This window comes from Harpia harpyja, chromosome 2, assembly GCF_026419915.1.
Source record: "Harpia harpyja isolate bHarHar1 chromosome 2, bHarHar1 primary haplotype, whole genome shotgun sequence".
NCBI lineage: Eukaryota > Metazoa > Chordata > Aves > Accipitriformes > Accipitridae > Harpia > Harpia harpyja.
In genome coordinates this window covers 3,151,756-3,179,251 of record NC_068941.1, presented here as the reverse complement: position 1 = coordinate 3,179,251, position 27,496 = coordinate 3,151,756, and the positions used below count along the sequence as shown (strand labels likewise).

Here is a 27,496-nt window from a genome sequence, read left to right as displayed (position 1 = left end):
AATTAGAAGCCTTCTAAAAAGGCCAACATTAAGAGGAGAAAAGTGTTAACTTTAGAGAAAACAATTAAACTGTCACGATGAAAAAGCAGCTGCCTTACAGTTTGGGAAAAGTAAAAATACTTCAAAGGAGCAGGGGAAGCTCATAAAAGCACTATCATACTTCCATTGAAGAGAAAACTGAAACTTCACGATCTTATTCTCAGTCTTTCCAATCACTAACATGCAGGATTTAGACACATCTCAGTGTTTTATAGAATTACTATCTTACTTTGTAAATATGCTTCCTGAGAACAGTTAGTCCAATCAACTTGCAGGAACAGCACGCCATATGAAACAAATGAATGGCAAAACAAAGCAAAAGAAGTTTTCCAAATAGTATTTTCTGTGCACTTTTCTGACTTCTATCATCCCATCATTCTATCACCATTCCGACTTCCCCCATCCCTCCAAGCAATTTTCTACGCACTTCAAAGTACCAGCTCCTGAAAGGTCTGGCATTAGCCGCTGCAGTTAGTCTGCACTGAACTCAAAGAAAACCCCCAAGGATCAGATGGCCAGGCATGGCTCGAGGTGTTATATCCTTAGTAAAAGTAGTGCATACATCCTGCTGTGTACCCTTAACACCACAAAAACCACAGTCACATTTCCAAAAGAAAATTCTGAATTGAAAGAGGACAGTAGTGAAAAAACGCAGTGTTCAAAACCAGAGTTTTATCACAACAGAACTGATCTGCTGAGGAATTTTAATGAATATTTCCCCAAGCAGTAATCAATTTTACACTGTATGACTTAGTTCCTCTGTCCACTCCTTCCTTTACTCTAGGGTGAACATTAACACCTATGTCAACAGCAGATCCCTCAACAGAGAGCATATCTAATAGCTCAGGTACAGCTTTTGGCTGCTGTTTTGCTATCACAAAGTATTGCAGTCTTTTTTGCTTTGAGTTACCTGTGCAGAGGAGCTGATCCTGAAAGTATCCCTTCCCACATGAAGTCACACACTGCCCGTTCTGCATTAGCAGGGATGTCTGGCATGAGGAGCACTCAAATCCACTGGTACAGGCTGAGCATGTTTCATTGCAGGCTTCCAAGAGAAAGAGTAGAGAAGAAAGTTGTATTAATCCCAAATGTCTTGGATGCAGCAACACTCCCCTGCTCTGACAAAAGGAGATAATTTTGCCTCATTTTGGCAAAAGAGTTGGAGAATTTGCATTTTTCAGGGGCTTCCACCTGAAACCTCCTGAAGTCTTAAACCCATGGTTACTACTCAGTATGTGCCTGAATGCTTTTCCAGACAAAGCCTGGCAATCTCTTTATAATAAGCTTGTGGGATCCTACAAACAAAAGCACAGCAAGCCACAGAGAAGACAGTCATCTGACAGGGTATAACCCTTTGCAGAAATTACCTAAGCAAGTCCCTCCATCCTGGTAGAAGCCCGAGGCACATGTTTCCACACAGCGCCCATCCTGCAGCTGCCTCCTTGTGTCTCGGCACGCATTACAGTGATCAAAGGACTGAGAGCAGGTCAAACAGTCTGGGTGGCACTCAACTGGCACAAAGAAAAGACACAGAGGTAAAAACTATCAGCAGCGTTTTCAATCGGGAAGGCACAAAACAAGGCATGCTCCGAAATCAAAGTGAAATTCTTTACTTATTTCTGTTGGTGGTTCAAGGTGTATTAGTTTTGGAGTGGCTTTTTTTCCCACGATTGCATGAAAGGGGCTAAAAATTATACTGCTGTGTTCTAGTATGTGAGAAGTTATTACACAGATTCAGATTTTCTAGACTATTGATACAAAGGATATTCACTGTCCACATGGTTTCTCAGCAGTAAAAATCGTAAGGCATCAGGAATGAATGGTCCGAAACAACCCGAATTTGAGTTTCCTTCGGTCAAACCCTGCGAAAAGTCAAGACTGTGTCCATGCCAGGTCAGAGTACAGGTGGCAGACCACTCCCCCTCCAGTCAAAAGTTTTGTGTCACAGCACCGTAGCAAGCATTTCCCGACCACAGGTATTTTCTCAAATGGCATGCCTGGTCTCTGCAGAGGCCAAGACAAGGACTACTTTCGCTTTACTGCTGAGCCATTTTTGCTTGCTGGAAGAAAACCTGTCTGTTCCTTTCTGACAAGTCAGCAGAAAGGATCCCAATGCTGAAAACTCTCCTTCATTTACACTGAATAACCTGCAAGTTTCCAGGGAGATGTACCCAATGAAAAAATGAGGAATCAAGAGCTACAGAAGACGTACAGGTGAAGATAACTATGAATCCATAGTGACAAACACAAGGAATGAATAGGAGGCTCTCTCTCTATCCATTTCTTTCCAATAACTTTCCAAAGGTATATGCAGCCCCATCCTTCCAGTCTGACAATGAACTGACTACTTGGAGAGGTACAAAATGGACAATTTTTCTCCAGGTACAAAAAAATTCCCTCTGCTCCAACCCAAATGTTCTCAGTGAGAGGGCATATTTGCTGGCTTTAACATAAATACAGCTATGCTTAGGGCTATATGCTTTGTACTGGCTGAGAATGAATGGGTTCTCTCTGCCTGCTTCCCCCAGCACATGTGTGAGAAGCAGCAATAAATTTTTACTGGCTTTAACGAAGCAGATGCGTTAGGGACTGATGCTCTGGGCTCACAGATTGAAATGCTGCAGGCGGGATTTTGCATTTGTTTCTCATCGCTTCCAATGCAAAACAGAAAAAGACAGAGGGAAAACAGCAGGCTTCGGTAAAGTAGATTTCCATTTACGTTTTAGGACACCAAAATGCAAGTTTATCTCTGTATGTCCAATACCGTGACTTCAAAGCTTGTGTTTTCCAAAATGGTACCATTACGGAAGCTAAACAGAGAGGCCAGATTTTCAAGGGTGACCAGTACACAGTGGTACTTCTTGATAAGAGGGAGAACACAGGGTTGCTGAGGGCACTTTATAATCTGTCCTCTCCTTAGGAGCCTGTGCAGATGCTGTTCCCTTTCAAAAATCCAGGACAATTTTATCTGAACTGTCCAAAATCCATTTTCCTCACTTTTCAATTTGTAGTGCTTTGCATTTTTACTAGCATGCAGTAAATAACAAGCTTTAAAACATTAATATGGCAAATATGCCAAGGCACTCCTCCAAATGACAGCATAATTAAACTGTGAAGCTATTTGCTTTTTACTGAGATAAAACATTAACTGGAGCACTCGGATAAAACCAAAGTTATATGAATGCAACAAGAAGAGCTACCAACATGAAAAGTTAGCAAACCACAGCTAAAGCCTACCAACTATGAAATGTAAATCAAAGAGAATGACAATATCCTGGAGAAAAACAAATTTATATGCAAAATTAACATCTAAGCTAAGGCTATCCTAATCTTTCCAAACAATTATTAACTGGCAGCCATTCAGCCCCAGGTGAGCTTGTGGCATAACAGTGTAAGCAGGTTCTTCCCTCTTTTCACTCCCAAGAAATAATCAGGAGCCCATAAATTCCAAAACCCATGTTAGGATTCAGAAAGGAGCGGTCCCCTGCCGTATAAAACTCATGTTGAAGAAAAAAGAAAAAGACAAAACATTTTGAAAACACCAACACCAAGGAGAAACTCTTTTGCCAAAACAAAGCTATCATTTAAACCAGGGGAGGTCAGTGGGAGCCTTTGGATGGAGCCCTAAACCTCCCTAAGAACCCTAATGAAATTATATGAAACCCAGTTAATTAGCAACAGAAAACTGAAGACAAGTTACAATTCAATGCAGGTATCAGACCGGTACTGGGGAAGCAAGGGTTGCAAGGATGCCGGAACAACCTCCGTGGAAGAGGTGTATGCGACGCACATGCTCCCACCCAACACGAGCGACGGTAAGAAACAATTGACCCTGGGTCTGTACCTGGCTCGCAGTGCGGGCAGCAGTCACCCTTTGCCTCAACAGCCAGGCTGCCCAGCGGGCAGGGTGGGCAGGAGCGCTGGAAGCAGGTCACCTCCGCGTCCCGGCATTCGCATTCTGTGCACAGCCCTTCTTCCCATTTCTCTCCGTTCTGCACAAGAAACGCCGAACGGCCAGCATCAGTAGCGAAGGAGAGCCTTTGCACAAAGCGGTTTTGCCATGCATGGAAATGTCTGGGTAAATTGCAAGGCCACATCTGTGCTAGTAGTAAATTAAACATTTCTGGGACTGTTTCAGCACTGAGACCTGCCGACATGGGACTGCGTGCCTCTGTACCATTAACCCTCTTGCCCTCTTTGCCTTTCCAGAACAAGGCAGCCTGCAAAGCGCCTACTGAGAAGAGTCCTTGGCCTGTGAACACCTGAACACCTTCCCCCTCAGCACTCCCTTCAAAGCAGGGTGTTTTTCAGTTAGCAGTAAGTTCTTTCTACTACTTCACCTCCCTTGGTTTTCTCTGACTCAAAGCATTTTCTTCTGTCTCCAAACTTTGCTGCCTCACTTGTCCACTTCTTTTTCACAGTCCAGTAACAAGTGCTTGAATCTGCTCTGTATCTGAACAGATAGATACCTGTAACCTGTCCTCTGTCTGAATCTACATCTTTGCATAATGACCTTTTTGTCACACTTTAAATCTCTTTCTAACCTTCACAGCTTTTTATTTCCTCTCCTCCTCTCTTCTATTGCCTTGTTTTCCATCACCGAGGACTGGCCGAAACACCAGAGATGAAGAGGGTTCCCCTCCCGCGACCTGCATCCCTGGGTCTGCTCAGAAGGCCACTGAAGCTGCCCTCAGTGGCTGAGGCTCTGCTGGCACCACATAAGAAACTCAAAAGGCAGAAAAGAGACAGCAAGCATTTTAAATGCCCGTGAAGCTTTTGTGTCAGTTCCTCGCTTAAAAGGGATAAAGCACAAACTGGAATAAACCTGACACCTGAATATGTTTTACCTCACTTGGGTCAGAGAAAGAGATTTGAGGAAAGAAAGGGAAGTATTAGCATTAAAAAAATCCCCAAACAGTATTAAACTTTCCATTTCTCACATCTGCTGGCCAACAGCAACAATTAGCTCCAGTCCTCATCTGTCAGAGCAATGAAGAGTCCATTACTGGTATATTTGAACCAAGATACATAATGTTTCCTTTCTATTTAACTTCAGAAGGAAAGTGCCTTGAAAATATTCATAAAATAATGGACTCCTCTTGCAGCAAAAATTATAATCAGTGGGATATATAGGCAGAAAGCTATGCATTGCCCCAGCTCTGTAGCCTCTACTTTATAGGATTCAAGTCAGGCATCTTTAACTCCATGAGATGTGCAGGAAACCTATGAGTACGTATATTAAATATTAAAGGGAAATGATTGATTATACTGCACAAAGGAATGCAAGGCAAACTTAAACTCTGCAGCAGATGCACACGTTATAAACAAGTGTGTTCTGTAAAGTGTAAAGGCAATCTGCAGACAATATTAATGGATTATTTTTTTCTGCTACACTTGCAAATAATATCCTTCTCCGAACTGGAGAGGGAGAGCCAATTCCTCCAAACCTTTACGAGCAGAACTCACTATTACGTGCTCCGAAGTACCAGGATACTCACAGCTTTGGTATGTTCTTTGTAAACACAGTAACGATTACTTGAAATACATTCAGGACAGCACTTCCCATCTAAGTGAATTAATTCTTCACCCTGTGAAGAGAAAGGTTGCAGCAATTCAAACGGAATCAACACCACCAAAAATACTGTGGAATGCAGAGGCAGAACAGCTCTTGCCCTGGAATGCAATCTTCAATATCTAATTTCACCTTATCTTCTCTCTATCCTACTTCATCTCTGTAAGGTACGGTTTGAAAAATGCGCTGAGTGAATACTGCAGTTGCCGAACAAACCTCAGAAAAGGCCTGGGAATTCAGCAATAAGGCCGTTACTTCATCCCTAAATCCCGCAGAGGAAGACCCCCCAGTATAACCCACTGCAAGTACAGAGAACAGGAATGCAGTATTTTTATTGTGGATCATTAGGATCTTACTGGACCACTGTCAAAATTTCAATGCATAGAAGCTTACCTTCATTTTGAATGTTCTACTTTTTTTCCCAAGAGGATTTCAAAGCACATGCTCTATTTATCCCAGATGGAAAAAGCCTGTTCTTTGTTACAATGTACAACTCCACAGAATCCACTTAAATAACTTCAGTTTGAAGATCAGAATTTAGCAGCAGGAGAATGGAATAAAGTGTCCTAATTCGTCACAACTTTTTGTGCCCGAGTAGAAGCTGAATATTTAGAAAAGAGGGAGACTCTGCCTGCGGGAACCAGGACACAGGTCGAAAGACACGGCTTTGATTTCCTGACCTGAGTAGCTTTTCCAGACCAGATTCTCACGCACTGTAAACACAGGCAAGGTAATTCATTTCATCCTAGTCAGAGAACAGACATATGTATACAAACCCACTTCAATTAAAAAGTTACAAATGAATGGCTAAATTAGATTTGGTGCCGATCTGCACTGAGCACTTGTTTAATCTATGCCCATTAAATGTCGGTGTTAATACCCATTCCAAATCTCAGTGGGCATAATCCTCCTCACTTCGCAACCAGGCTGATTATTTACCTGCGACAAACAGAGAAGTCATGACCGTTCGTTAAATGTTTGCAAGGGGCTCACATACCCAATGAAATCACACAGCTTACACCGGTTTCCATTTCAGCATGTTGCTGCTTTCTTCTGATGGCTCACAAAATTCAGCTGAGTGCCAAGTTTACCAAATAGCTTTGCTGATTTACACCAACCGGACATCTTTTCCAGCAGTCACTCCAGGAGATTTTTCACTGTGCCACATTGGCACGCTCACTAATCGGTGTACGTGAATTACTTTCTAGGCATAGATAGGGCAATAACAGCACTGGTCGCTGTTAGTTTCACCAAGGTAGAACAACTAAGCCAGGCCCCACTCTGGCAACTCTCACGCATTTCTGACAATGGGTAAGAAAGGAGAAACCGTATGGTTCTTAGTCATCGAGGACCACACACAGTCTAAATCTCTCTCTGCTGGTTCTATACATTTTTGCTCTTAAATCATTACTTCCAAATGCCACAGGCGGTGGTTGGATCTCATGTCACCACTATGTACTGTAAACTCTCCTGTCCCTATCCCTGCCCACATCCCCACCCACATACATAAACACACACTATAGGAAAACTGAGAACAACTAGCCGTGGAACAGGGCTCGCCTAGCCAAAAAAATGCAACCATGCTGCTCTGCCAAGACTCAGAAAAGGGAGAGGCTGCATGAGATAACTTGTGGCTTTGCTGAAGAGAGATTCATCATATTTCAGGTTGAGAACACTGAAAGGCAGTGATGGGCTAGGAAGCAGAAGAGAGAACAAAAAGTTTTATGCAATCTCTCTCAAACATGATGTACACACCTACATCCACGTGCACCATCCGTAACTCTCAAGCCCCTGGCTCCGTTTCTTCTAAATACCAGAAAGACTTCTGCAGCTTGCGGGCAGTATGGTAGTCACGCAGCACCCTGCAAGCTCTGTCTCACTGATCCTGTAGTTTCTAGGGCTGGCAGGGCTGCTAGCAGAAATGCTCCATCGCCAGCCTACTCAGGTAGGCTGCAGCATCCCCTGCCAGCACCCATGAACCATCCACCTCTGAACATCGTCACGCATGTGCTTACTTAGCTGGGGTGCTGGCAAGTGCTCCAGCAGGATTATTTGATGCTCTGACAGTTGGAGTGGTTTTGGTTGAGCGCATCCACTTCAACAGCCATAGCTAACCCAGCCTGCCACATAACTTGTATTTCGAGCTCATCGGTAACCTGCTGAAAATGGCTTTTTGAAGATTAGGTCAGAATCACCACAGACACTTTCATTTGGCAGTTGCTGGACAGGTTTGTTTGAAAGGGTTTATAAGCTAAACCTCACGTAATGCTGCTATACTATGTCGAGCTGTCTAGGATTTGCAGTTCATATCTGTGGCCTCATTACTTTTTAAATAGGATGATGTGACCAGAAAATTAATAGTGCCTTAATGAGGAGATGAATCCAAACACTCCTAGCTTCACATCAGCTCTGATTTATTGATGCAGGTGCCTAAAAAACAGACCTGCAACTCAAAAAGGAAAATGAAAATATTTCATTTGGTCTTTGAGTAAATATTTTAGTGTAATTAATTAATGCGCACCTTGTATTACTGAGGTAAACTATGACTGAACATGACTTGAGGAAGCTAGTTTATCTTAAGGGAAGCCATGCAGAATAATAAATCCTTGGACAAATATCTTCTATCAAGTGGGACCGTAACTCTTGTCTACGACAAAGGACACTGTCTTCCTCCTCCTGTCCTCCTAGCAATCATGTTTTGTTCAATTCAAAATTGCAGCGGTTCATGCTCTGACAAATAGTATCACTTTTTTAGAAGCTCTGGCTTTTAGATGGGTGGTTACCTTTGAGGGTCTGAGTTCAAAAAATTGCTGCCAAGTGATAATGCTGCACACTTTTGAACCCCCCAGTTTTGAATCCTACATGTTAACATCTCCAGCTACTGTTCTCTAAAATATCCCTGCCTTTTCTGAATAATGGATTCTTTGTCAGTACCCAAGATATGAGCATGAATATTAAATAATTCTCCCTACTGAGCCATGACAGCATGCCATCATCATTAGTGTAAATGATCCAATTTACAGCCATAGGCACGCAGGAAGCTGACTGAAACAGATGCAAGTGCACAAGATTTTATGACAACCACGACTTTCCACCCAGCAAAATCTCCCCGTGCAGTTTAAGGTCAGATGATCACCGGCAGTACTACACCAGTAACAAAGAGTTTGGGTCCCACACTCAATGCATTTTTGCTATTTAAAAGGCACAATCTCAGATGAACAAGCATACACTCTTACTCCTAGATATATCCTCTCTGCATGATCATAATTTGGGACCCCATGTGTGGATTCTCACTTTTTTGAACACTCATTAAAACGATCTAATCCAGTGAATCCATTATGTCCAGATTTTGGCTGGACTTCAGACACAGCACAAGGATGCTGCTACTCAGGATTTAGCACACAGGCAGAGTTGCCAGAAAAGCACTGCCACTGAGAGAGGAAACTCAGAAGGCTACAAGTGCTTTCCTTCTCTTCACTGACACTGTGGAGTAGTTGGTATAAAGCAGGTACTAGCCCTCCAATTAAAACAGATGCAGTGACAAACAACACAGAACTCTTATCCCACTGCAAAAAGGCAATTCAAAACATATTTGCACACCTGTGTGTGTGTGTGTGTTAGTGTGTGAAGCATTCAGCCCTATGTAATGCATTTTGCACATACACTACAGAGCAGATATAACCTGCAGGAGGGGGATGGTTAGTTTTGGAGTAAACAGCACTGGGAATAAAATACCTTACCAGCTTCACTTTCATGCCAAGAATGGCATGGAAAAAATGGGAGAAAAGCGAACACTGACTTCCATATCCAACTACCTTATTGAAGCCCACTGTAGCATACAGAATGAAGATAAATGGAACATTTCTTAAGCTCTTAACTCCTTCTGACCTATACGTCTCTCCCCACGTTCAGCTCCTGGTAAAGCCGGAGATCACTGAAACCTCTGGGTGTCTGACCCTCCATTATAGCAGGCAGACAACAGCGTGGGAGGGAATCCAAATTAAATTAGTCACTGATTCACACTGGCTTGCTTCACAATGCAAGCCCACTGAGCAGTCAAACTTGCATGGAAAATCCAAAGTTTACTCTCCCTTCCTGTGAAGTGGTTTCAAGGTAATTGCACAAAACAAGCCCCGAGAGAAAGGCAGGTCCTCTGAGCATCTCAAGATGTCAGCCGAGAAAAAAGAAAAAGGGAGGAAAAAAACCCCACAAGACTGGACAGATACATTTTGAAAGAAGAAAACCCTTCTTACCTTGGCACACTCCACGTTGGCACACTCTGCTTCCTGGCAAGTGACTTGCCCTTCATCGCACACACAGAAGTCACAGCGAGTACTATTCCACATCTCACTGTGGTACCTGATAGTGCCATCATACAAGCAGTTTCCCTTGGAAGACACACACTCCTCACAGCATTTCCCAGGACGCTGCACTTTGTTCTCCTCCTACAAAACATCAGCAACCATTGAGCAGGACTGTCTGAACCCGTTGGCATGGGCACAGTGATAGGTGGAGCCAGGGTATCAGAGGTGAATGATTTTTAACTACCTTCTCACAGGTAATAGAGTCACAGGTCTCTCTCAGACATCTGACTTCTCCTCTGTGACATGCACATGCAGTGCAGGTATTTTTTTTCCACTGTTCGCCATGCTGTTCAAAAAGAACATGTATACAGTTGTTAAGCACTCTTCGTAAATAACCAAATTCTTTCCAGATATCTGTGCTGCTTATGGAATATGATGGCTCCTTCTGCATGTCTGTATCCGATAATAAACTTTTCTTTACAAATACTTCTCTCTTCATGATCAGCAAAGAGGAAGAAGTGTTATGAGGTCTAGATGACACTGTGATGTGTATTTCTCATTAACTGCAAGCTAGTGACATTGGTGAGGCCTTAACTACTATCACTAGCAAAAAATAATCATTAAGAGAAAATCCCACATACATACATTCATTAAATAATGCATTAAATTAATTCCAGATGATACAATGAAAGCTATAAACACTTTGACCTTCGCCAGTGTTTTCTGCTTTCCTCAAAAAAGTGTGAAAAGAAAGTGCCTAATCTGCTTCACCCTGCAAACTTCCTTTCTGCTTGCCAGCAAATTCTTGTCTAGTCCTAATTTCTTTCAACTCTTCTGGCTTTCCAGGGAGAAAAAAAGCAAAGGTTGTACTAAGCTATCCATGCTGGCAGAAGTCAGATGTCGGGGAGAAGGGAAAGAGAGATGTGCCAGAACTTGTGAACAACTGCTTTTTGGTGTGGCTCGTCAAACGTTACCTGGTACACTCTTCCTGACACTGAGCAGGGCTTTGGAACACATTCTGGGCAGCATTTTCCAGGAGACATAACCATAACTTCATCCTAAACAGAAAGCAGGAGAGACAAGTAAAATAAGAGCATGAACAGTTAACACGGAGCTCAGCACCACCGCCTGGAATTCAAGGCATGTAGTATCTGTGTGACAACCCACAGTTACTCAAGGCTCCATTCTGGCTCCGATATCTGGGGGCAGTCTTAACGGCATGAGATCATTGTAGAAAGCTAGAAAGAAAGATATTTCCTTCACCTCATTTTCTGGGCTTCTTGGGATGGCAATTGAGGTCCAAATGCATAGATAGGTATATAAATGCAGATAAAGACAGACAGACAGACAGACACACAAGATAAAGTACATATATATATATATTCAGGTATACAGATATACAGAGGAAAAAAGGTATATATAAACCTATGTAGACAAGCACACTAAAGCATGAGATGGAAGAGAGAAGAGTGTTTTTTTCCTGGTACTGCCACATTTTGAGGCTTTGAATGTGTGATTTACACTCGCCATCTCTCAGGCATTTGCACTGTTTTACTTAAATCTATACAGCATAATTGTCTGTACAGCTGTTAAATTATGCTTAAAACTGGATTATCCTAATTTAAACTTTTTCGTGACTGATTTAAATCACATTGGAATAGGTTGGCACTTCACATCAATATAACAGTTTCTGCATGCCGCAACTTTATCCATCCAAAACGTGTCTGTAATTCCCCTGCTACAATTTCACGTACATCCAATGATTTGGAATAATGTTGTTCACCAGCACCTCCCTCCAGCCACATCAGGATGACCAGAAGACTGACTTATGGACTGAAAGTAGTGTAGAAATGCCAAGTACAATTCTCTCATCTGCTTTGTTAGTCAAATCACTAGCTTTAAAAGAAAGAGTGGAAGGTTTTGTATAAAAGTTATCAACAACAGATTTCCCAGCAGAGTTAAAAGAACTCTTCATGGATTTTGGTGGGATATGTGGTGGGACATTCAGGTATAGTCCTGCATGCAACAAGCATTTCTGAAGTTCCTCTCCCTCAGCAACCAGGGAAGTGCACGGTTATGTGAAAGACGGAAGATGAGAGTTTAATATTGGGAGAATTTATGTATTTGCTTTTGACAGGGACTGGAGAATGAAGAAAGTGACAGAGATAAAGGCACATGCAGGAAAATGTTAGGTATGACTGAGAGCAGAACAGGATCCTTGCACATCCTGCTAATGCCCCTTCCATCGCGCACCTTGGTAGAAAATATCTGGAACACCATCAGAATTGGCTTTCTGCTGCATTAACTTGGATGCTCTCAGCCAATTATTCTCAGATACATCACAGCAACAACACAGTCATTTCTGTTTCCACAAATTAAATCCTAATGATTAGCTGATTAAACATTAGTGCAATCAGTCAGCAGGCAACATCAGTCCATTTGGAGTGGGAAAGGAGGAATCTAAAGCAGGCATAAATTTGTTTTAATGCACAGTACTTAGTCAACAAATACTAATTGAGTATCTCAGGATAAAGCAAAACACTATTAGCATGCACAGAAACAGGTGGGCTTTCCTTCTATCCAAAAAATAAAAAAAAAAAAAAGTGTTAATTGCACAAACATCTGGTCCAGTAATAGAAAGCTGGGTAAGCATCAACAGGAAAAAAAGTTTATGACTACTGCTTTTGTTTTTCTCAGTGCTACAGGGAAGTGTCCTCGGCCAGAGCACACATTTCAAGGGAGCTTCTGCATTCATCATTGCAGTGTGGTAATAGATAAAAAAATATTTGGGAAATGGCAGCCCCTAAAATGTAAAGTCAAGGTCAGAAAGAGGGATTTCCAGGGAGCCAGTTCCTGCATTTCCTTAGCATGGCATGCTGTTGTAAAAGAGTACTCCAAGATGCCCAAGAAAACTAGTACAATGGGCCCAATGAAAAGAAATCCAAAGAGCATAGTCACACCCTGAAGCACTTCCAATATAATAACAAGAATTTAAAAAAATGAGTCACTTGTATAGACTGTGGAGCACCGTGCATAGTTTGCTGCCTTTACTAGCCCCTGTGTTAACACTGTATATAATCTTGCAGTGTTTTGGTTGGGTTGATCACTGCATAAGTGCTAAGAACACATCATTTGTCCACAGCAAGGACCCTGGAGACAGAACTGTCCCAGATCTCTCAAGTGGACTAAATCCGTGAGTCACTACTTGAGCTTGCCTAACTTATCTTACTGGTTGTATTGATTTCTAAACACAAGCACACGTGAGGAATAGTACTCTGAGACTTTTCTTTCAGCTGAAGTTATCTTGTATTTCTAAACTCTTTAAGTCAACAGGGAACTTCATCTGCATTTGACTACCTTCAACTGTATTTCTTGAGTTCTTGTGAAAAAGAAGTAAACAAGACCTGCAAACCAAACTTTTCAGCTGCAAACCAAACACTGAAATTTGTAAAGATAAATTCCCATTAAAAATCTTGTGTTTTCATTCCTTCCCTCACAGAAACAAAAACATTTCCTGATCAACTCGACATAATTTTTTTAGTATAGAAAAAAAAAAAGCAGTTTCTTTAGACATTATTTGTGCTTAATTAGCCAGCAAAAGCGTAATAAGAGTTAAATGGTGGGGAAGGAAGATATTAAGGAAGAGACAGACAGCACGTGTATACTGACAGACTTAACCGTCACTCCACATCACTTCCACACATCAAAACTCCCTTTTCCAAATCGCCCACTGTTGACACAGAAGATTTGCCTGCTCATTTGTACATCTGCATGAGAAATGCACCTTGCCAAGGGAAAGAGGACAGTCATGAGTAATGTCCCCCAGAAGATGGGTCCTGACCTGGCTGCACAGTAGAGGCTGGCAGGAAGCCGTGAAGCACTGAGTCACGCCGTCCCTGCAGACGCATTTGGAGCACCGACCAAGGCGCCAGTCCTCACCATCCTGGAACAAGCGTCCATCAAAGGAGCAAGGCTCTAAGAGATATGAAAACAATGAGTAATTTTCTTTTCCAATGCCCTTTAATGCCTTTCCGTCACCCATAATTAAAACACAGATTTTGTGCATCTCAGAATTCAAAATTCTGGTTTGTCTAAGCAGGTAATGACAGTAACAATTCCATCAGTTTTCAAAGGCTTTAGACTTGTGAACCAAGACCTCTGGATGCACTTCTCCCACTGGACTTCTATGAGAAAAGGTATCCAATAGCTCAGGCATTTTTGGAACTTGCAGTCCCAACTCTGCAAGTGCCAAAGGTACCCTCAGTACATAGGAAATATCTCCACCTTTTTTTCCAGATTTTAATCTCCAAAACAAGAACGTATTAGGCACATCTGCTCACCGCTTAAAGCTTATCACTTCCTCTTGGCCTATGGGTGAAGCCGTTAAAAATGTAAATATGGTAGCAGGACAGAAAGAGAATTAAGAGACACACTTGATGCCAGTGTCTTCCCAACAGAACTGACCAAGAAAAGAAAAGCTTTCCAGATTTGGGACTAAAAGGAGATTTCCAGTGACCTACTGCTCGGATCAACGAAGCCAGACAGTGCTCCATTCACATCCAATACTCACCGCCATGGCCCACACATTTGGGACAGCAGGATCCCTGAGCAGTGTATTGCAGCTCCCCTCGTCCACAACTGAGGGTTGGGCAAACCATGGGGGTGCAGTTCACCTTCCCGTGGGCACAGGAGCACCGGACACATCCAGAGCTGGACCACTGCATGCCATGCTGCAGTGCACAACACAACCAAAGGCACAGAAAACACATGCATGAATCCAGCTGCCAACGAGACCTGTAAATATATCTTCTCCCTTTTAAGCCCCCTTACACTAGTGTTAACTTTACTCTTTTGCAGGCCCAGTCAATCTTTCCACATCGTACACCTTACTCCTGCCTGCACTGCTGGGGCAAAAAGTATGTTAATACTAGTAAAATAGCAAACCTGGAGATCAACCTAATTTCGCTTCCTGTTGCAGAGCAGCATCCAGCAGCAACCCACCACCAAAGACCCAGGCTATTGGATACACCTCCTCTCCACTACAGTTTTTGCAGGGCAAACTCTAAATTTAGAAACATGTTTAGTTTAGAGAAATATTCAACATGGGCCACAACACACACCTGACCACAGGGTGGTCAGGTGAACACCGCCCACCCCACATACTTAACGCACTCCACTATGAGTAAAATCTCATTAGATTTGCTTATTCATTAATGTGGAAACAAATATCTCTACCCTGAGGCACGGTGAGGAAAAATTGACCCCAAGAAGAAACACGTTGGTGTATGGCAACACTCTCCAACAAATAGAGAATGTTAATTTTTACAAAACATGTGATATTGAATTAGGCAGGGAGTAAAAAAGCTCTTGCCAACAGAGGATACAAATTTTCTTCGATGGAGCTACCACTAGGGCCAGCGTTGCCAGCCAGGTACTTGTAGAATGAAGGTCAAGCCATAAAGCGTTACAGTGGCTTACTGACAAAAGAGAAAACTCCTTCCTTCAGGAAATCTGTGCCAGCCATCAGGATTTGCACTGACAAAAAAATTGTTTAATGACCACCTCACAGTGGAACTGGGGTGTGACGTATGTCTATAGGTACAAATACGCCTGTGACCTCTGTGGGGATGACTACTTATTCACCTGACTTGTGTCCCAAAGAACTGGCTTACAGAGAGCCAAAAGACAAAAGCTGCAGCAAGAGTACGACACAGCAAAATGCAGCAACAGCAACAAGAAGAAGAAATACAGTGTAATATGATATAATATAGTATCACCCAAATCACAGGCAAAAAGACATATGAGAAGAGGATGGATGTGCTATCCCTCCTCTTCCAGTCTTTGCCTAGCTCTTAGATTCATGCTGCTCATGCCTCACGCTGAAACAGAGGGTTAGAACATCCATCTCAGGTGTAGAGTGTAAGGTCCAGATATTCAAATCTATCTGGGCATTTTAGCATATTTCTTAATATTTGGACCTGACTTGCCTCTTGTCAAGCAGAAAAGTCTGTAAGAGACCAGATGTAGGACTTGGGCTCACTGTTAAGCTATTTTTCCACATTTGCCTATTGTTGGACATGATTCATTAACTACTACCCATGAATCTTTGTTTTTTCTTTATCCGTAGACACTTACTCTTATTGTTTTGGCCTTTCAGCCCCCCTAGGTGAAACCACATCCTGGAACCTGCTTCTTGAATAATTCAAGATTACAAAATACGTAACCCAGGCCACACAACAGCAATCAATCTCTACCAGCATAGATGGCTCCTGAGAGAAAAGCCTTCTTTCAGGATAGCTAATATGTCAAGTTCAATGTGCTTTGCTCCCCTCCTAACATTACTATATTGTCTCAATCATCCATAGAAACAGTAAAGTGAATGAATGAGTAGGAAACTTTCTCCCTTTAAGCCAAGCAGGACACACTATTGCTCAGCGACATTCCCTTTTTGCAAACCCTGCCGACCAAACTCCCATTGTATTACATTATCTGACAATGACAGAATATAAGCCCAATGAACCATCCTTCTCCCGCACAGCAGCTAAGCATCCTTCACTGACATGAACCAAACAGAGAGCTAAAAACTGGAAAGGATTGCCACTGCCAAGGAACATGACAGAGCACTCACGCTGTGTATCTGTCCTTCATGCTGGCAAAATCCTTCAGCTTGGGAGGCACACTCAGGGCAGCACTTGTTGGGGGCTATTTGGAACACTTCTCCCTAAAAAGATACAAGAGTTCAATAAGAAGTTCACATGAAATAGAGACTTTAATGGGAAGGTAGGGACACGGGGCCTTGCTGGACGCAGTGCTCTCAGTTTAGAGAGGAAACATATTAAGTGAAATACATAACGCTGCTACACTAGATCCCTTTGTTGAGAGGTGGCACACCAGTTTACTGTATTTGACATTCTACCATCAAAACAACAGTAGGGGAATTTACCTAACAGTGCAATTAGGAAGTCCCCAGCCAGACTAGTTTTCAAACCAGAACAAAGAATAAGTAGAAAGCACTTGTTCAAGACAAAAGCCAAGATTACTCACTGAAAGACCTCTGAGAAACGTGGTATAGATGTAATTTTTCAATGGATCGTTTTCTACATGTACAGAATGGATCTTAGTCTAACAGAAGCGCAGGTGGCAGGCAGAATGAATGTGTACCGATTAACTGTATTTCTTTGGCTTAATAATCACCACTTTTTTTTAATAACACTACTTTAAAGTTAACTGAAAAGTACTGACCACTTCCAACCACAGCACAGTCAGGTGATGCTGCTACCACTTTGCTTTGCATGTTCCAGGGGCTCAGCAAGCTGACCGCTTGCTACGTCCTGTTCGGCAGCAGGGAAAAAGATGACGCCGATGGAAGCAACTGATCAGACGAAGGGCAAAACACATCAGTAAAGACATGAGCGAACACTGGGAAGGATCATGGACTGCTGTCACTGAAAATGTCTCCGCGGACTCTCCCAAGCATTGCTTTCATGTTCCTCCTAGCTGCACGTTAAACACCCCAGGCCTGGCACAGTGCCCCACAGACAGGACAGCATCAGCTGCGGGAAGATCTTATTTTGCAAGGGTGTCTGTCACTGATGGCAACTGCACGAGGGCCCCCGGCTCCACATGAGGTACCACTGATCTCAGTATTTTCCTCCCACAGCTAGTAACAAAAAAGGACCAAACAATTTTAGTGATGTGAGCATGTAGCTGGAGACAGAGAGGACACAAAACCAAAACCAGGAAAGAACATGTCAGGTTCAGGAAGTGAAATGTAGAAACATTTTATCCACGAGGTCACCTTCTTCAAAATATTGCAAAGGTGTTTCTCAGGAGACATACTCCATCCTTTCCTCTTTGAAAGGGTATGGCCAACGTCTGAGGGATTCCCGCTCAGAAGGGAGTCATTATTTGTTTTGTTATAATAAAAAATGAAGGCACTGCGATGCCAAAAAATTGTCTTACCTTTCACCTCTTTATTTTTTGTATGATAAAAGCAACCAGAACCATTTGAAATCTCACAAGTTCTCTTTCTCTGTTTTCTAAAAGAAACATTTTGGTTTTTCAAACAAAAAAAAGTTTCTCACTTCAAGGTTTCTTTCAATGTCATGGTTTTTAGGAGGTGGGAAACAAAATTAAGTATTTCATTTAGCTTAAACCATTAAACCCCATTCAACTGTGATCCTGCTGTGGAGAAACTGTTCTTGGTTGTTGGGTTTGTTTTGATTCACACAACAGAAATAGCATTTGCTGATTTTCCGCCTACTCAAAACATTCAGTATGCACAGCAGTAGGTTTTACATACAAATGTTTAGAACACCACTGGGTATGCTTTTTGCAGACACTGCCTGGTTTTGTTTATGCCTTGTTGCTGTAAACAAGATCAGCAATATTAGCATAAATCTCATAATAAGCAGATAAGAAATAAACCATGGAGGGGGATGGTGATTTCTGACCCTGTTCATCAGTGGTTGGTTTATGCTTGAAGGATGATCGGATTTTTTTCTTCTTCGATCTTTGATGATCCTTTCTAACATTTAAATAGCCAGACCTTTATGGAACACTTAAACTCTTTTGTCTTGAAGATTACCCACATCAAGGAGTCACACAGATTCATTTCACACTATAAATCTATTTTCCTTTATGAGCTTTAAAGTTGCCACTTTTTCATTTATCCTATTTTTAAAAACGAACAACATCATCTTATCTAGCCCACTCATTATTAGGTGTGACATGACAGCACCCTTTTTTTATTTCTCTCCTCTTTAACACAGAAATTCCTAATAGTTCGGTCTTGTTTTAATCAATACACAGTGATAATAATGGGGAAAACCAGTAAGAATCAAAATTATTTCCTTGTTAATGATGTCATATTGGAAAACATTTTAACCTGCTTCATAAAGCCATATAATTATATTGGCAGTGCCTCTTTAAGACACTAATTTTCATTGTCATTCATGCATACTACCCCAGTAATCCAGATGCTAATGCAAGATCAATTCCATGGCCAATTACCTGTAACCATTAATGAAGGCTCAGACAGAGAAAGATAAACAGCAGACAATGAAAGCTCAACAACCATCACAAGGCAGAAGAAACTGAAAGACAGACAATCTCAGCTCTGTTGTTGTTCATCAGAGTGGAAAGCATCCACCTGCATGTTTGAGGGAGACCCAGCTCCACGTTCAAATGAAAGGTGACTGGAAGCTGGTCTCATGCTGGGAGGTCTGAACCCAGTTCAGGGGCTTCCTTTGGGGACCAGACCGCCCCTGGAGCACAGGCAGCCTGCAAGCTGTTCCAACACCAAGCCTCTGGCTGTAGAGTGGCGAAGGAGACAAAGGCTTCGCACACTGGGTTTTGCCTGTGTGTTTCTTGCACAGGCTTGCGTCAAGGAGAAGTGAAAGGGCACGGAGACTGTGCCTGACCCTGGGCAGTCACACACAGCTTGTGAGGCGAAATGGGATTTCGCTGCTCCCTCTTGCTTCCCTCAAATCCTGCCGTGAATCAGACCCTCAGGTTCAAAGGGAGCTGCAGGGAGGCAGCTGAGCCCAGAAGGTTGATACGGCAGCTGTCACAAAGATAAGCAACCAGCTCACCCCTGCCAGTTCCTCCAGGGAAACACCTCACACTGCATCCTCTTTTTGTGTCCCTCTTGATACAAGAGGCTCCCACCGTACCTTCACATGTAACACAGTGTGGCGGACACAAGCAAGCATTTTGACATAACTATTCCAGGGGTTTAAAGCAGGCGAAGGCTGGGAACTCCAGAGTGACCTGACGTTTCTCTTACCACACAGAACGGGTCAGCTGGCATTTGGACAGTTGCAGCCCCTTACCTTCTGAAAGTCACACTGAAGGTGTTTGCAGACGGTACGTTCACAGGTGACAATATTGCTGTGGCAACGGCAGTCTTGGCAAGAATCTGGCTTCCAAATGGTGTTATTCTGCAAATAAACATAAGTTTTAAATTAGACCATACAGCACAAGGCGTGTGGTATTTTATGCAACAGCAAATGGCTCAAGTAACTCAATAGAGACAGACTGGAAGAGTGAAGTCTGCAACAGACCACCCCCGCCTCCCACACGCTTATCAGGCACAACTTCGGTACTATTTGTTCAATCACTTCAAATATGCAGTTGAAAGACAAGGACATGCGCGGCAAGTTATCAGCTCCAATGGCAAGATAATCCATAGGACATAATCTCCAATAACCTCAAGGTGATTACAGCATCTCTGGGAAACTTCTCTATAATCAAGTTCAGACTGTCCAAAATGCGGCTACTGTTGTGATCACAGCCTGTGCTGAGGCAGCTGAGGTAGCCTTGAGGCTAATCCACTCCTGGACAGACAGCTGCGGCACCATACAGCACCCCATGAGCTGATGGGAAATGCAGGTAACTATTGACATGCTTGAATCCAAATGAGCTGTTGAACATAACATTGAAAATTTTGAGTCTGCAGGATCACAGGAAGAAAAAGTTCTTGCATCAAAACCATGATGTAAACTGTGCACGTTACGTTAGGCTATAAGATGGAAGGAAAGGTCTGAAGAGCCTAAGGTGCAATTAAACTGATTTAGTCAAAAATGCTGAATGCATGGCCAGGTATGCACAGGCTCTACCTGGTCACGTTTATTCCCAAACGTCATGAAGGGGACTCTGACCAAGCAGATGGTCCAACAGATTTGGAAACAGCTGTCATCACCACTCGATCAGTGCACCCAACTGGAACACCCACAGCTAATTCGCAAGGGTTTTCACCACCCCTGCTTGACCCCTTTTCCATTCCCTCCGCACTGAGGTCATGATCCCACGCCGCCACCATGCTTTCATAAGGCAGCTCAAGCCCTCATCCAGTTGCTTGGACACTTGCCAGACTTCTCCTTCCCTCCTGCCAGTGTCTCCAAGGTCTGAGCAGTCACTTGGGACTCATTACTTTCGGTAGGATGCTTGGAAAACAAAGCCGCCTTTCTCTTTACTCCTGAACGCTGACTTCCAGCCATCCTGATATCAAACAGCATCAGCAGCATCCCAGAGAAGCAGCCAAGTCTGCCCGTCACCCCCCTTCCTATGAAAATGTCTTGCCTGCCCACAGCTCCTCTGCAGTGTCACTTCACCCGTGCCAAGTATCCTTTCTCTGGCAGTTTAAAAAAGCAACCAGTAACTACGTACTGCAGTAATCTGAAAGATACAATTGCTACGTTCATATTTAATTATCTGTTTTTAAAAGCCTTCAGTTAAATCCACCAAAAGAAAATGGAAAGAGGAAGATCAGTGTCTCATCTGAACAACTCTTTTCCATCAGACAACCACCGTGCGCACACTAGGCTAAATTTACGCCGTACAGGAAATTTTCCTGTGTAGTACAGGCAGCCGCTATCCAAGCCATTAAGCCTCATTTTTAATTGATTTGAAAGAAGACCAGACTTTGCTAATAATTTACATGATGTCGTGATTTACTCCAATAAGTCAATTTACTCACAGTGTAAAGTATGACTTAGGCAAATTAAGATACGAAAAGATGATTAACATTTTACTACTGAGAACACATTTAGGGCTAACTACTAAAACTGTTAAACATAATGATAAAACACTGAAATGTGCCTTAAAGGTCCATTAGACTGCTTAATGAGAGAAAAAAAATCTTGAAAAATCTGGCCACTTGCTCAGGCACTTACGCAGAAGCTGTCAGGTGCTGCGCTCTTCTGAAAAGTTAGTATGATGTATTACAGGCCAGCCTGCACGAGCCACGGGGAGAGGCGATTCAGAGGTGTCTGACAAGGTTTCACCACACCTGAGTGACTGAAAGAGGGCACTGGCAGAGGCTCTCTCTTCTTCGACCCACCCTGCATCCAGGGCTGACTGTCCAGTAGAAGAGGCCAGTTGCCTCCCCTCTGAAACGGTGCTCTTTGTCAAAACAGAATGGCTTACTCTATGACACTGGATCAAGAGCGCAAACCTACAAACAGTGGGGTAACCAGAAATACTGCTAACAAATCCTTGTGTCTCTTCACTGCTTTACGAAAGCATTTCATTCATATCAAACTGTGCTCTTCTCTCGTTGCAAAGTTCATGCACAGGTAACAAACACTCTGGCGGCACTGGAAATTTAGGGAGATTCTCTGTTAATGTAATAATGGTGGCAACACTAACATTAGTAACATCAAGAGATGGCAGTAAGTGTACAGCCCCTTGGGGCAAGATAGCAAGACAAAGAGAGAGAGAGAAATTTCTGCTCCGGTAATACAGCTGGTTCTCCTCTCGCATACACACGGCTGTGGCTGTAGAACGGAAACCTTGACTTCGTCTCTGCCAACAGATTTACGGTACAGTTACAAAATAAATTCAGGTTAAGTAATGTGTGTGCCAAGCTTTAGCTAACATACATGCCGTAGTTAACTCATTCTACTCTCTTTAACAAAGCTTTATCACATTAGGATCCATCCTAAGACTCCTAAAACCATGATAATACCCAGAACTCCTAATATCTTTCCACTGGCAAAAAGTGACATTTAAACTGCTTGATAAAACCATTTGATATGTCTATTGATTTATTCCTTTGCTTGTTTGTTTCCAGCTGGAAGGAGAATCCCAAAACAGTGGATGGCAAAGGAGAAAATCTGTGCGAGAGGGATGTCAACAGTGAAAAGCAGTCTGCATTTTCAAACCCACTCAGCTCACTGCAGGGTGAGGGTGCTGTCTCAGAAGCCAGCCACTGGGTAAGCACTGGGCACAGGGAACAGAAAGGGAGAGAGCAGATTTAGTGCCTCGTCGCTTGGCTCTCCTAAACCTTCACCCTGTGGCCTCTCTCCTTTATTAAAAAAAAAGAAAAAGAAATATTTCCATGGTGGAATAATAGCCAAAGGACTCGCATGGCAAGAGGTCAGCACAGAGCCACCCTTACCCACATCTTGAGACTTAAGTGCTCAAGTTTCTGATAAGAAAACTCTCTCTTTGGTCTTCTCCCTCCCCTATTTTGTATTACAGTCTAAGCAGGCTGGATCCTATCTGTGGGCTCAAATCAGCTTGCTCTAAATCTACACAGTAGATGCCTGGAAGCATCTGCACGCACCAGTGATTTCCATTTGCCAGGTATCAGATCAAAACCGATATGGCTCTGCAGAGGTTTTAAGAATTCAGAATCTAGTTAATAGTCAGGAAACTATTACTTGATTTTTTTGGATATGAGAGTCTTCCACGCAGTTTGCAGGTCTCAGCGTTCAGCTCTTCTAACAGTTCAATATTTAGCTTAAGATTCCCAGCTATGGAGCAACAGACCTAAACTCAAATTTGAAAAGTCCGGCGACAATTAAGTTTACCAATTTCTCTACAGAAAAGTGTGGGGTTTATTCTCTATAATGCTACCAAATGTGTGAACATTACAGTCACAGTAAATTGAGCAAAATGCAATGCTCTGGCTATGAGCCATTTGAAGTGCAAGGCCATTTAATTCCTTTGAGATGGGAGAAAAAAGCAGCACTTGTACTTCATACGCATGGTGGAAATACATAAAAGAATGAGGAGGTTATTGCAACAATTACTTTTGGTGCTATACCTGGGTGCTGACTATTTTAGGTTCACATTTCAAACTAAATTTAATTAGTTCCCCATTTACATGGAAGTCTGTAGCTGACAGCTGCTAATACAGAAAAGCATAAAAAGATTTATTGGTACGTATTTAGAGCTCTTATGACCTGGAGAACGCAGACTGCTAGTATTTTAATTATTCTTTTTGTTTCTTTCATTTTAAATGTGACTATCGCTAAGGCAACCAAACATGGGCTAACAGCTTAAGACTGTTCTTCCCAGTTTTGCCCTTAGCTAACTGTGAGGCCTTGGTTCACTCAAGCTAGGCTAACATGTTCAGAAGTGACACAGAAGCCCCAGCATTGTAAGAAAGTCTCCAAAGTCACTCTGCAGATAGGAACCAGCTCCAAAACACGGATCAGGATCCCACCTACCTGTCCTGCATGCTGTAAGGCTTTGTTACGATTCATCCAGCACTTGCAAAGACACTTTAAAGCTCCCAGGTATTACTGTTTTAAACACAAAGCAAGACTTTTTGGTAGACACTTGAAGAACTGCTGTAAATCCGCCTTACATCTTCTCCAAGGCACTGTACCTCAGTGGACAAATTAGCTGCTACAATTTAAGCACTGAATTCCATCCTGTTAAGAGTGTACTTTTATCAACGACAATTTAAGGGGCTTTTTCCTTACAAGTACTAATATAATTAACAGTATAAATAATGAAATACTGCGCACAGAGCACTTTGAAGATGGAAAGCACTCCTTAAGCGCCAAGTAGTGCCATTATAATTTATTAATTCTTCGGATTTCCCTACATCAAAAGAAGAAATGATACCTAATTCAACTGAATTTTAAAATGCCATGCTGCAAGAAGAGATATCTACATTACTTGGTTGGTTTGCGGAACGGGCCAAAAAAGCAAGATATGCTCACAAAGCTTTAGAGCTTGCAGGCACCCAGACACAAGACAAAATGAAATAAAACCCAAGACACAGGAGCACAGTGCAAGCTCGTACTCTGTTTGGAGAATACTGATGAGGATTTAGAAAAAGGTAGGGGAGAGAGAAAAGGAGCTGCACATTAAGAAAAGGCTAAGATGAGAAGGAGGCAAGAAAGCAACCAGCAGTAAAAGCAAAGGAGGGTTGAATCAAAAGATAAGCTAAAGAGACAAAGAGCAGACACAGTGCAGAAGTGGGAGCCCAGCACAGCTGGTTTGCTGTTGCCACACTATCATATTAACTGGAGCACAGAAAGACCTAAATCTCTTTGACCATGGCTTTTTCGACTGGCTGTCATAACTTCATATAGCTGCACCTGTTCCTCCTGTACCTCAGCAAAAAAACCACCCAACAAATCAAAAATAATCGGAGTCTGCTATTAATACATAAAAAGCCTCCGTAATTTGATCAGATGCTGCTTAACATGGGATATCATCACACTAGATAACAATCCATGCTCTATTCTGGTGCAGTGACTGTGGAAATAAGAAGCATACAGCAGCTGGTTTGTGTCCTCCCCCCAGCCCCCTTTCCATTTCTTACGGCTTCATGAAAATATTCAGTCAATCCATAAAATGTCACTGGATGCTGGACTGTCCTCTGTAGCACGCCAGACTTGTAAAGCCGGTCATCTGGTTGGTGGTATTGCTGCAATTACTAAGCAGGGCGAAAACAACAGTCTACAGCCGAAGCCTTAATATTAGCCAGGAATCAAGCTTAAAATTTTTACCATCATGCCGAAAACGAGGCAGTTGTTATTATCACGTACCCTACTAATTACCGTTCCTGCTTTTATGAGAAACCACTAAAACTCATGCAATTAACTTTCAAAGGGGCTGCTCTGTCCCCAGGCTGCCAGAGGCATGCGAGGGCGGCACTCTCGCTTTGGGGAGCGAGGAGGCCACACCACGGGGACGGGGGGTGCCGCTCCGCTGGGAACGATGCACCAACACAGCACCCAGCCTGAGCGCTCCCCGACATCAGCACCAGGTTGGATTTACTTCACAAGTCGTCCTCTGCCGGAGATAACTGAGGAAAGGCAGGTATCGGATGTCTCGGAGGAGGAATACCAGGCTGCTTTGTTGAAATTGTAGGCAGAGCCCGGAGCAATTACACTTTTGGTAACAATTACCAGCATCACCCACCAGCTGCCAAGTGAGGAGACTTGGCAGCTCAATAACACCGCTTTCATTTATCATTTCCACTCCAATTAGCTGACAATACCAAGCAATTGGCAGAATAAACCCAAATGTAAGGGAAGCTGAGCGAGCGCTACGTGGTCTGTGGGGATATCCATTAATGGAGTGATGAAGAGATGAAAGTAATTCAGAGACACATAAAGGATTCCTAGTGTCCATTTGGGTTTAGACTTTATGTTTTATCTTTTGCAATAGGGAGCTGTTGCCGCTGCCGAGTATGTTTTCAAATCTGATATGGGCTCGCATATAATAAAAACCCCTTGAAAACAGGCTTTTAATGGGTTTATTCCAGCACGCTCACAAGCAGAAGAACATAGGAATGGCTCGGTCTCTGAAACCAAATAGAAATTCAGCTCATCTCAGTAGAAACATTTGTAGCCCTACACTCCTAGGAGAGAGCAGAGCAGATAAGGCAGAGTGTACAGCTTTATTAACAATACATTAACAGGAAGGCACTGGTTCAGGAATCAGGAACTATTTTTCCCCTTCTTCCAACTAGGGAATTAAAAAGTTACACAAATTAAAACTAGGTACTGTTTTCATGGTTCATTAGTCTGATGCTTTTCCACATTTTCTGTTAAGTCTTTCACCAGTTGTACCCACCTTGTAAAAATCAAGAGTCTACAAATAAAATTTCCCATCAGTCCTAAGCTATTTCAGGGATGGGAAGACTTGGATATTCTAAGTTATTCTTCAATCACTTTGGTGCTGTTGTAAACTTTATCCTATCTTTCATACAGACACAAAAGCAGTCACTAGGAAAGGGCTCAAATGAATCGAGTGCACAGAGCCAACAGGGTAGATGAATTAAAACAACTTTTAAAAATCATTAGTTCTAATCATGATTTAAATCAGCATACAGAAATCTTTATTTAGACCAACAGGTCAATTGTTTTTCTGCAGCAGTGTTCCTCTATAAAGGTTAATGCCTTTTGGTTGGTCACTGTTAAAGTAGATTCATCTGTAGTCAAATATCCTTTACACTAAACATCGCACTTCGTTCTTTTCCTGACTGGAAGAAACACCGCTACCTATAATCAACTTCAGGGACTGTAGTTTACCACATTTCTGTTCCGATTCTTACACATTCCTCCCCCTTTCTAATCAATTGATATCAACACTTCTATAATGAAAAATAAACAGCAGTACTATCTTTAAAGTAATCTTTATTAGTTAAATAACTTCCTCTGTGATGAGTATTTAAGGGAAATAATTTTAGGAGAACATTTTGCATTTAAGAGCAATAATTAAAGGTAACATAGTTGCATCACACTAAGTTTTTAGACCTAGTAGATCGCAGCCCAGTTTTTATCACTGAAAGAAAGGGGTTTTGTCCATTCTTTTTAACCCTTAGCTTTAAAGGAAAAAGGATAAACTGCTCGAATACACTGAAATTAATAATTATTTCCTTGGTCCCTGCATAGAGGACTACCATTGCCAGAAAGAGATTAGTGCTGCACTCGTTCCATGTATCTATTAAAAAACATCCAGAACCTCAACAGACTGACTTTTAGAAAATGGTATCATTTAGAGTTTTCTGCTCCAATTCTGTTTTAAATTCCTTCTACATTTATATATGCAGATATGTGACACAAGCTTGAAAATGTCAGACAGTATGTTAAGCATGTGGTCAATACTAGCACCAATAAATAATGGATACTTGGAACATCACACTAACACTTGCTCTCGTTCTCTCTCACACGCGTTCCCCCCTTCCACACTTCTGTCCAAAACCTAAGCAACATCCAAGCACTTAACTTTTCCAGCTGTCATATTTTGTATTTCATCTCTTCTGTGGCAGCAGTAATTTTAAATTATGTTTATGGTTATGTTGTAAAAACAAAGAACTTTAAACCCA

The 27,496-nt window shown here is 42.4% G+C and overlaps 1 protein-coding gene across 1 annotated transcript in view; it reads right to left on the bottom strand.

Moving 5' to 3' along the window:
- Positions 1–27,496, bottom strand: part of FRAS1 (Fraser extracellular matrix complex subunit 1) — a 174,585-nt gene that overhangs the window by 93,689 nt on the left and 53,400 nt on the right. The window contains exons 3-13 of the mRNA XM_052812807.1: positions 19,749–19,856; positions 16,544–16,636; positions 14,486–14,645; positions 13,757–13,890; positions 10,890–10,973; positions 10,160–10,261; positions 9,865–10,056; positions 5,538–5,627; positions 3,884–4,031; positions 1,407–1,550; positions 950–1,084 (exon numbers count right to left, since the gene is read on the bottom strand). Coding sequence (XP_052668767.1) covers positions 950–1,084; positions 1,407–1,550; positions 3,884–4,031; positions 5,538–5,627; positions 9,865–10,056; positions 10,160–10,261; positions 10,890–10,973; positions 13,757–13,890; positions 14,486–14,645; positions 16,544–16,636; positions 19,749–19,856 — 1,390 coding nt within the window. The remainder of the gene's footprint in view (positions 1–949; positions 1,085–1,406; positions 1,551–3,883; positions 4,032–5,537; positions 5,628–9,864; positions 10,057–10,159; positions 10,262–10,889; positions 10,974–13,756; positions 13,891–14,485; positions 14,646–16,543; positions 16,637–19,748; positions 19,857–27,496) is intronic.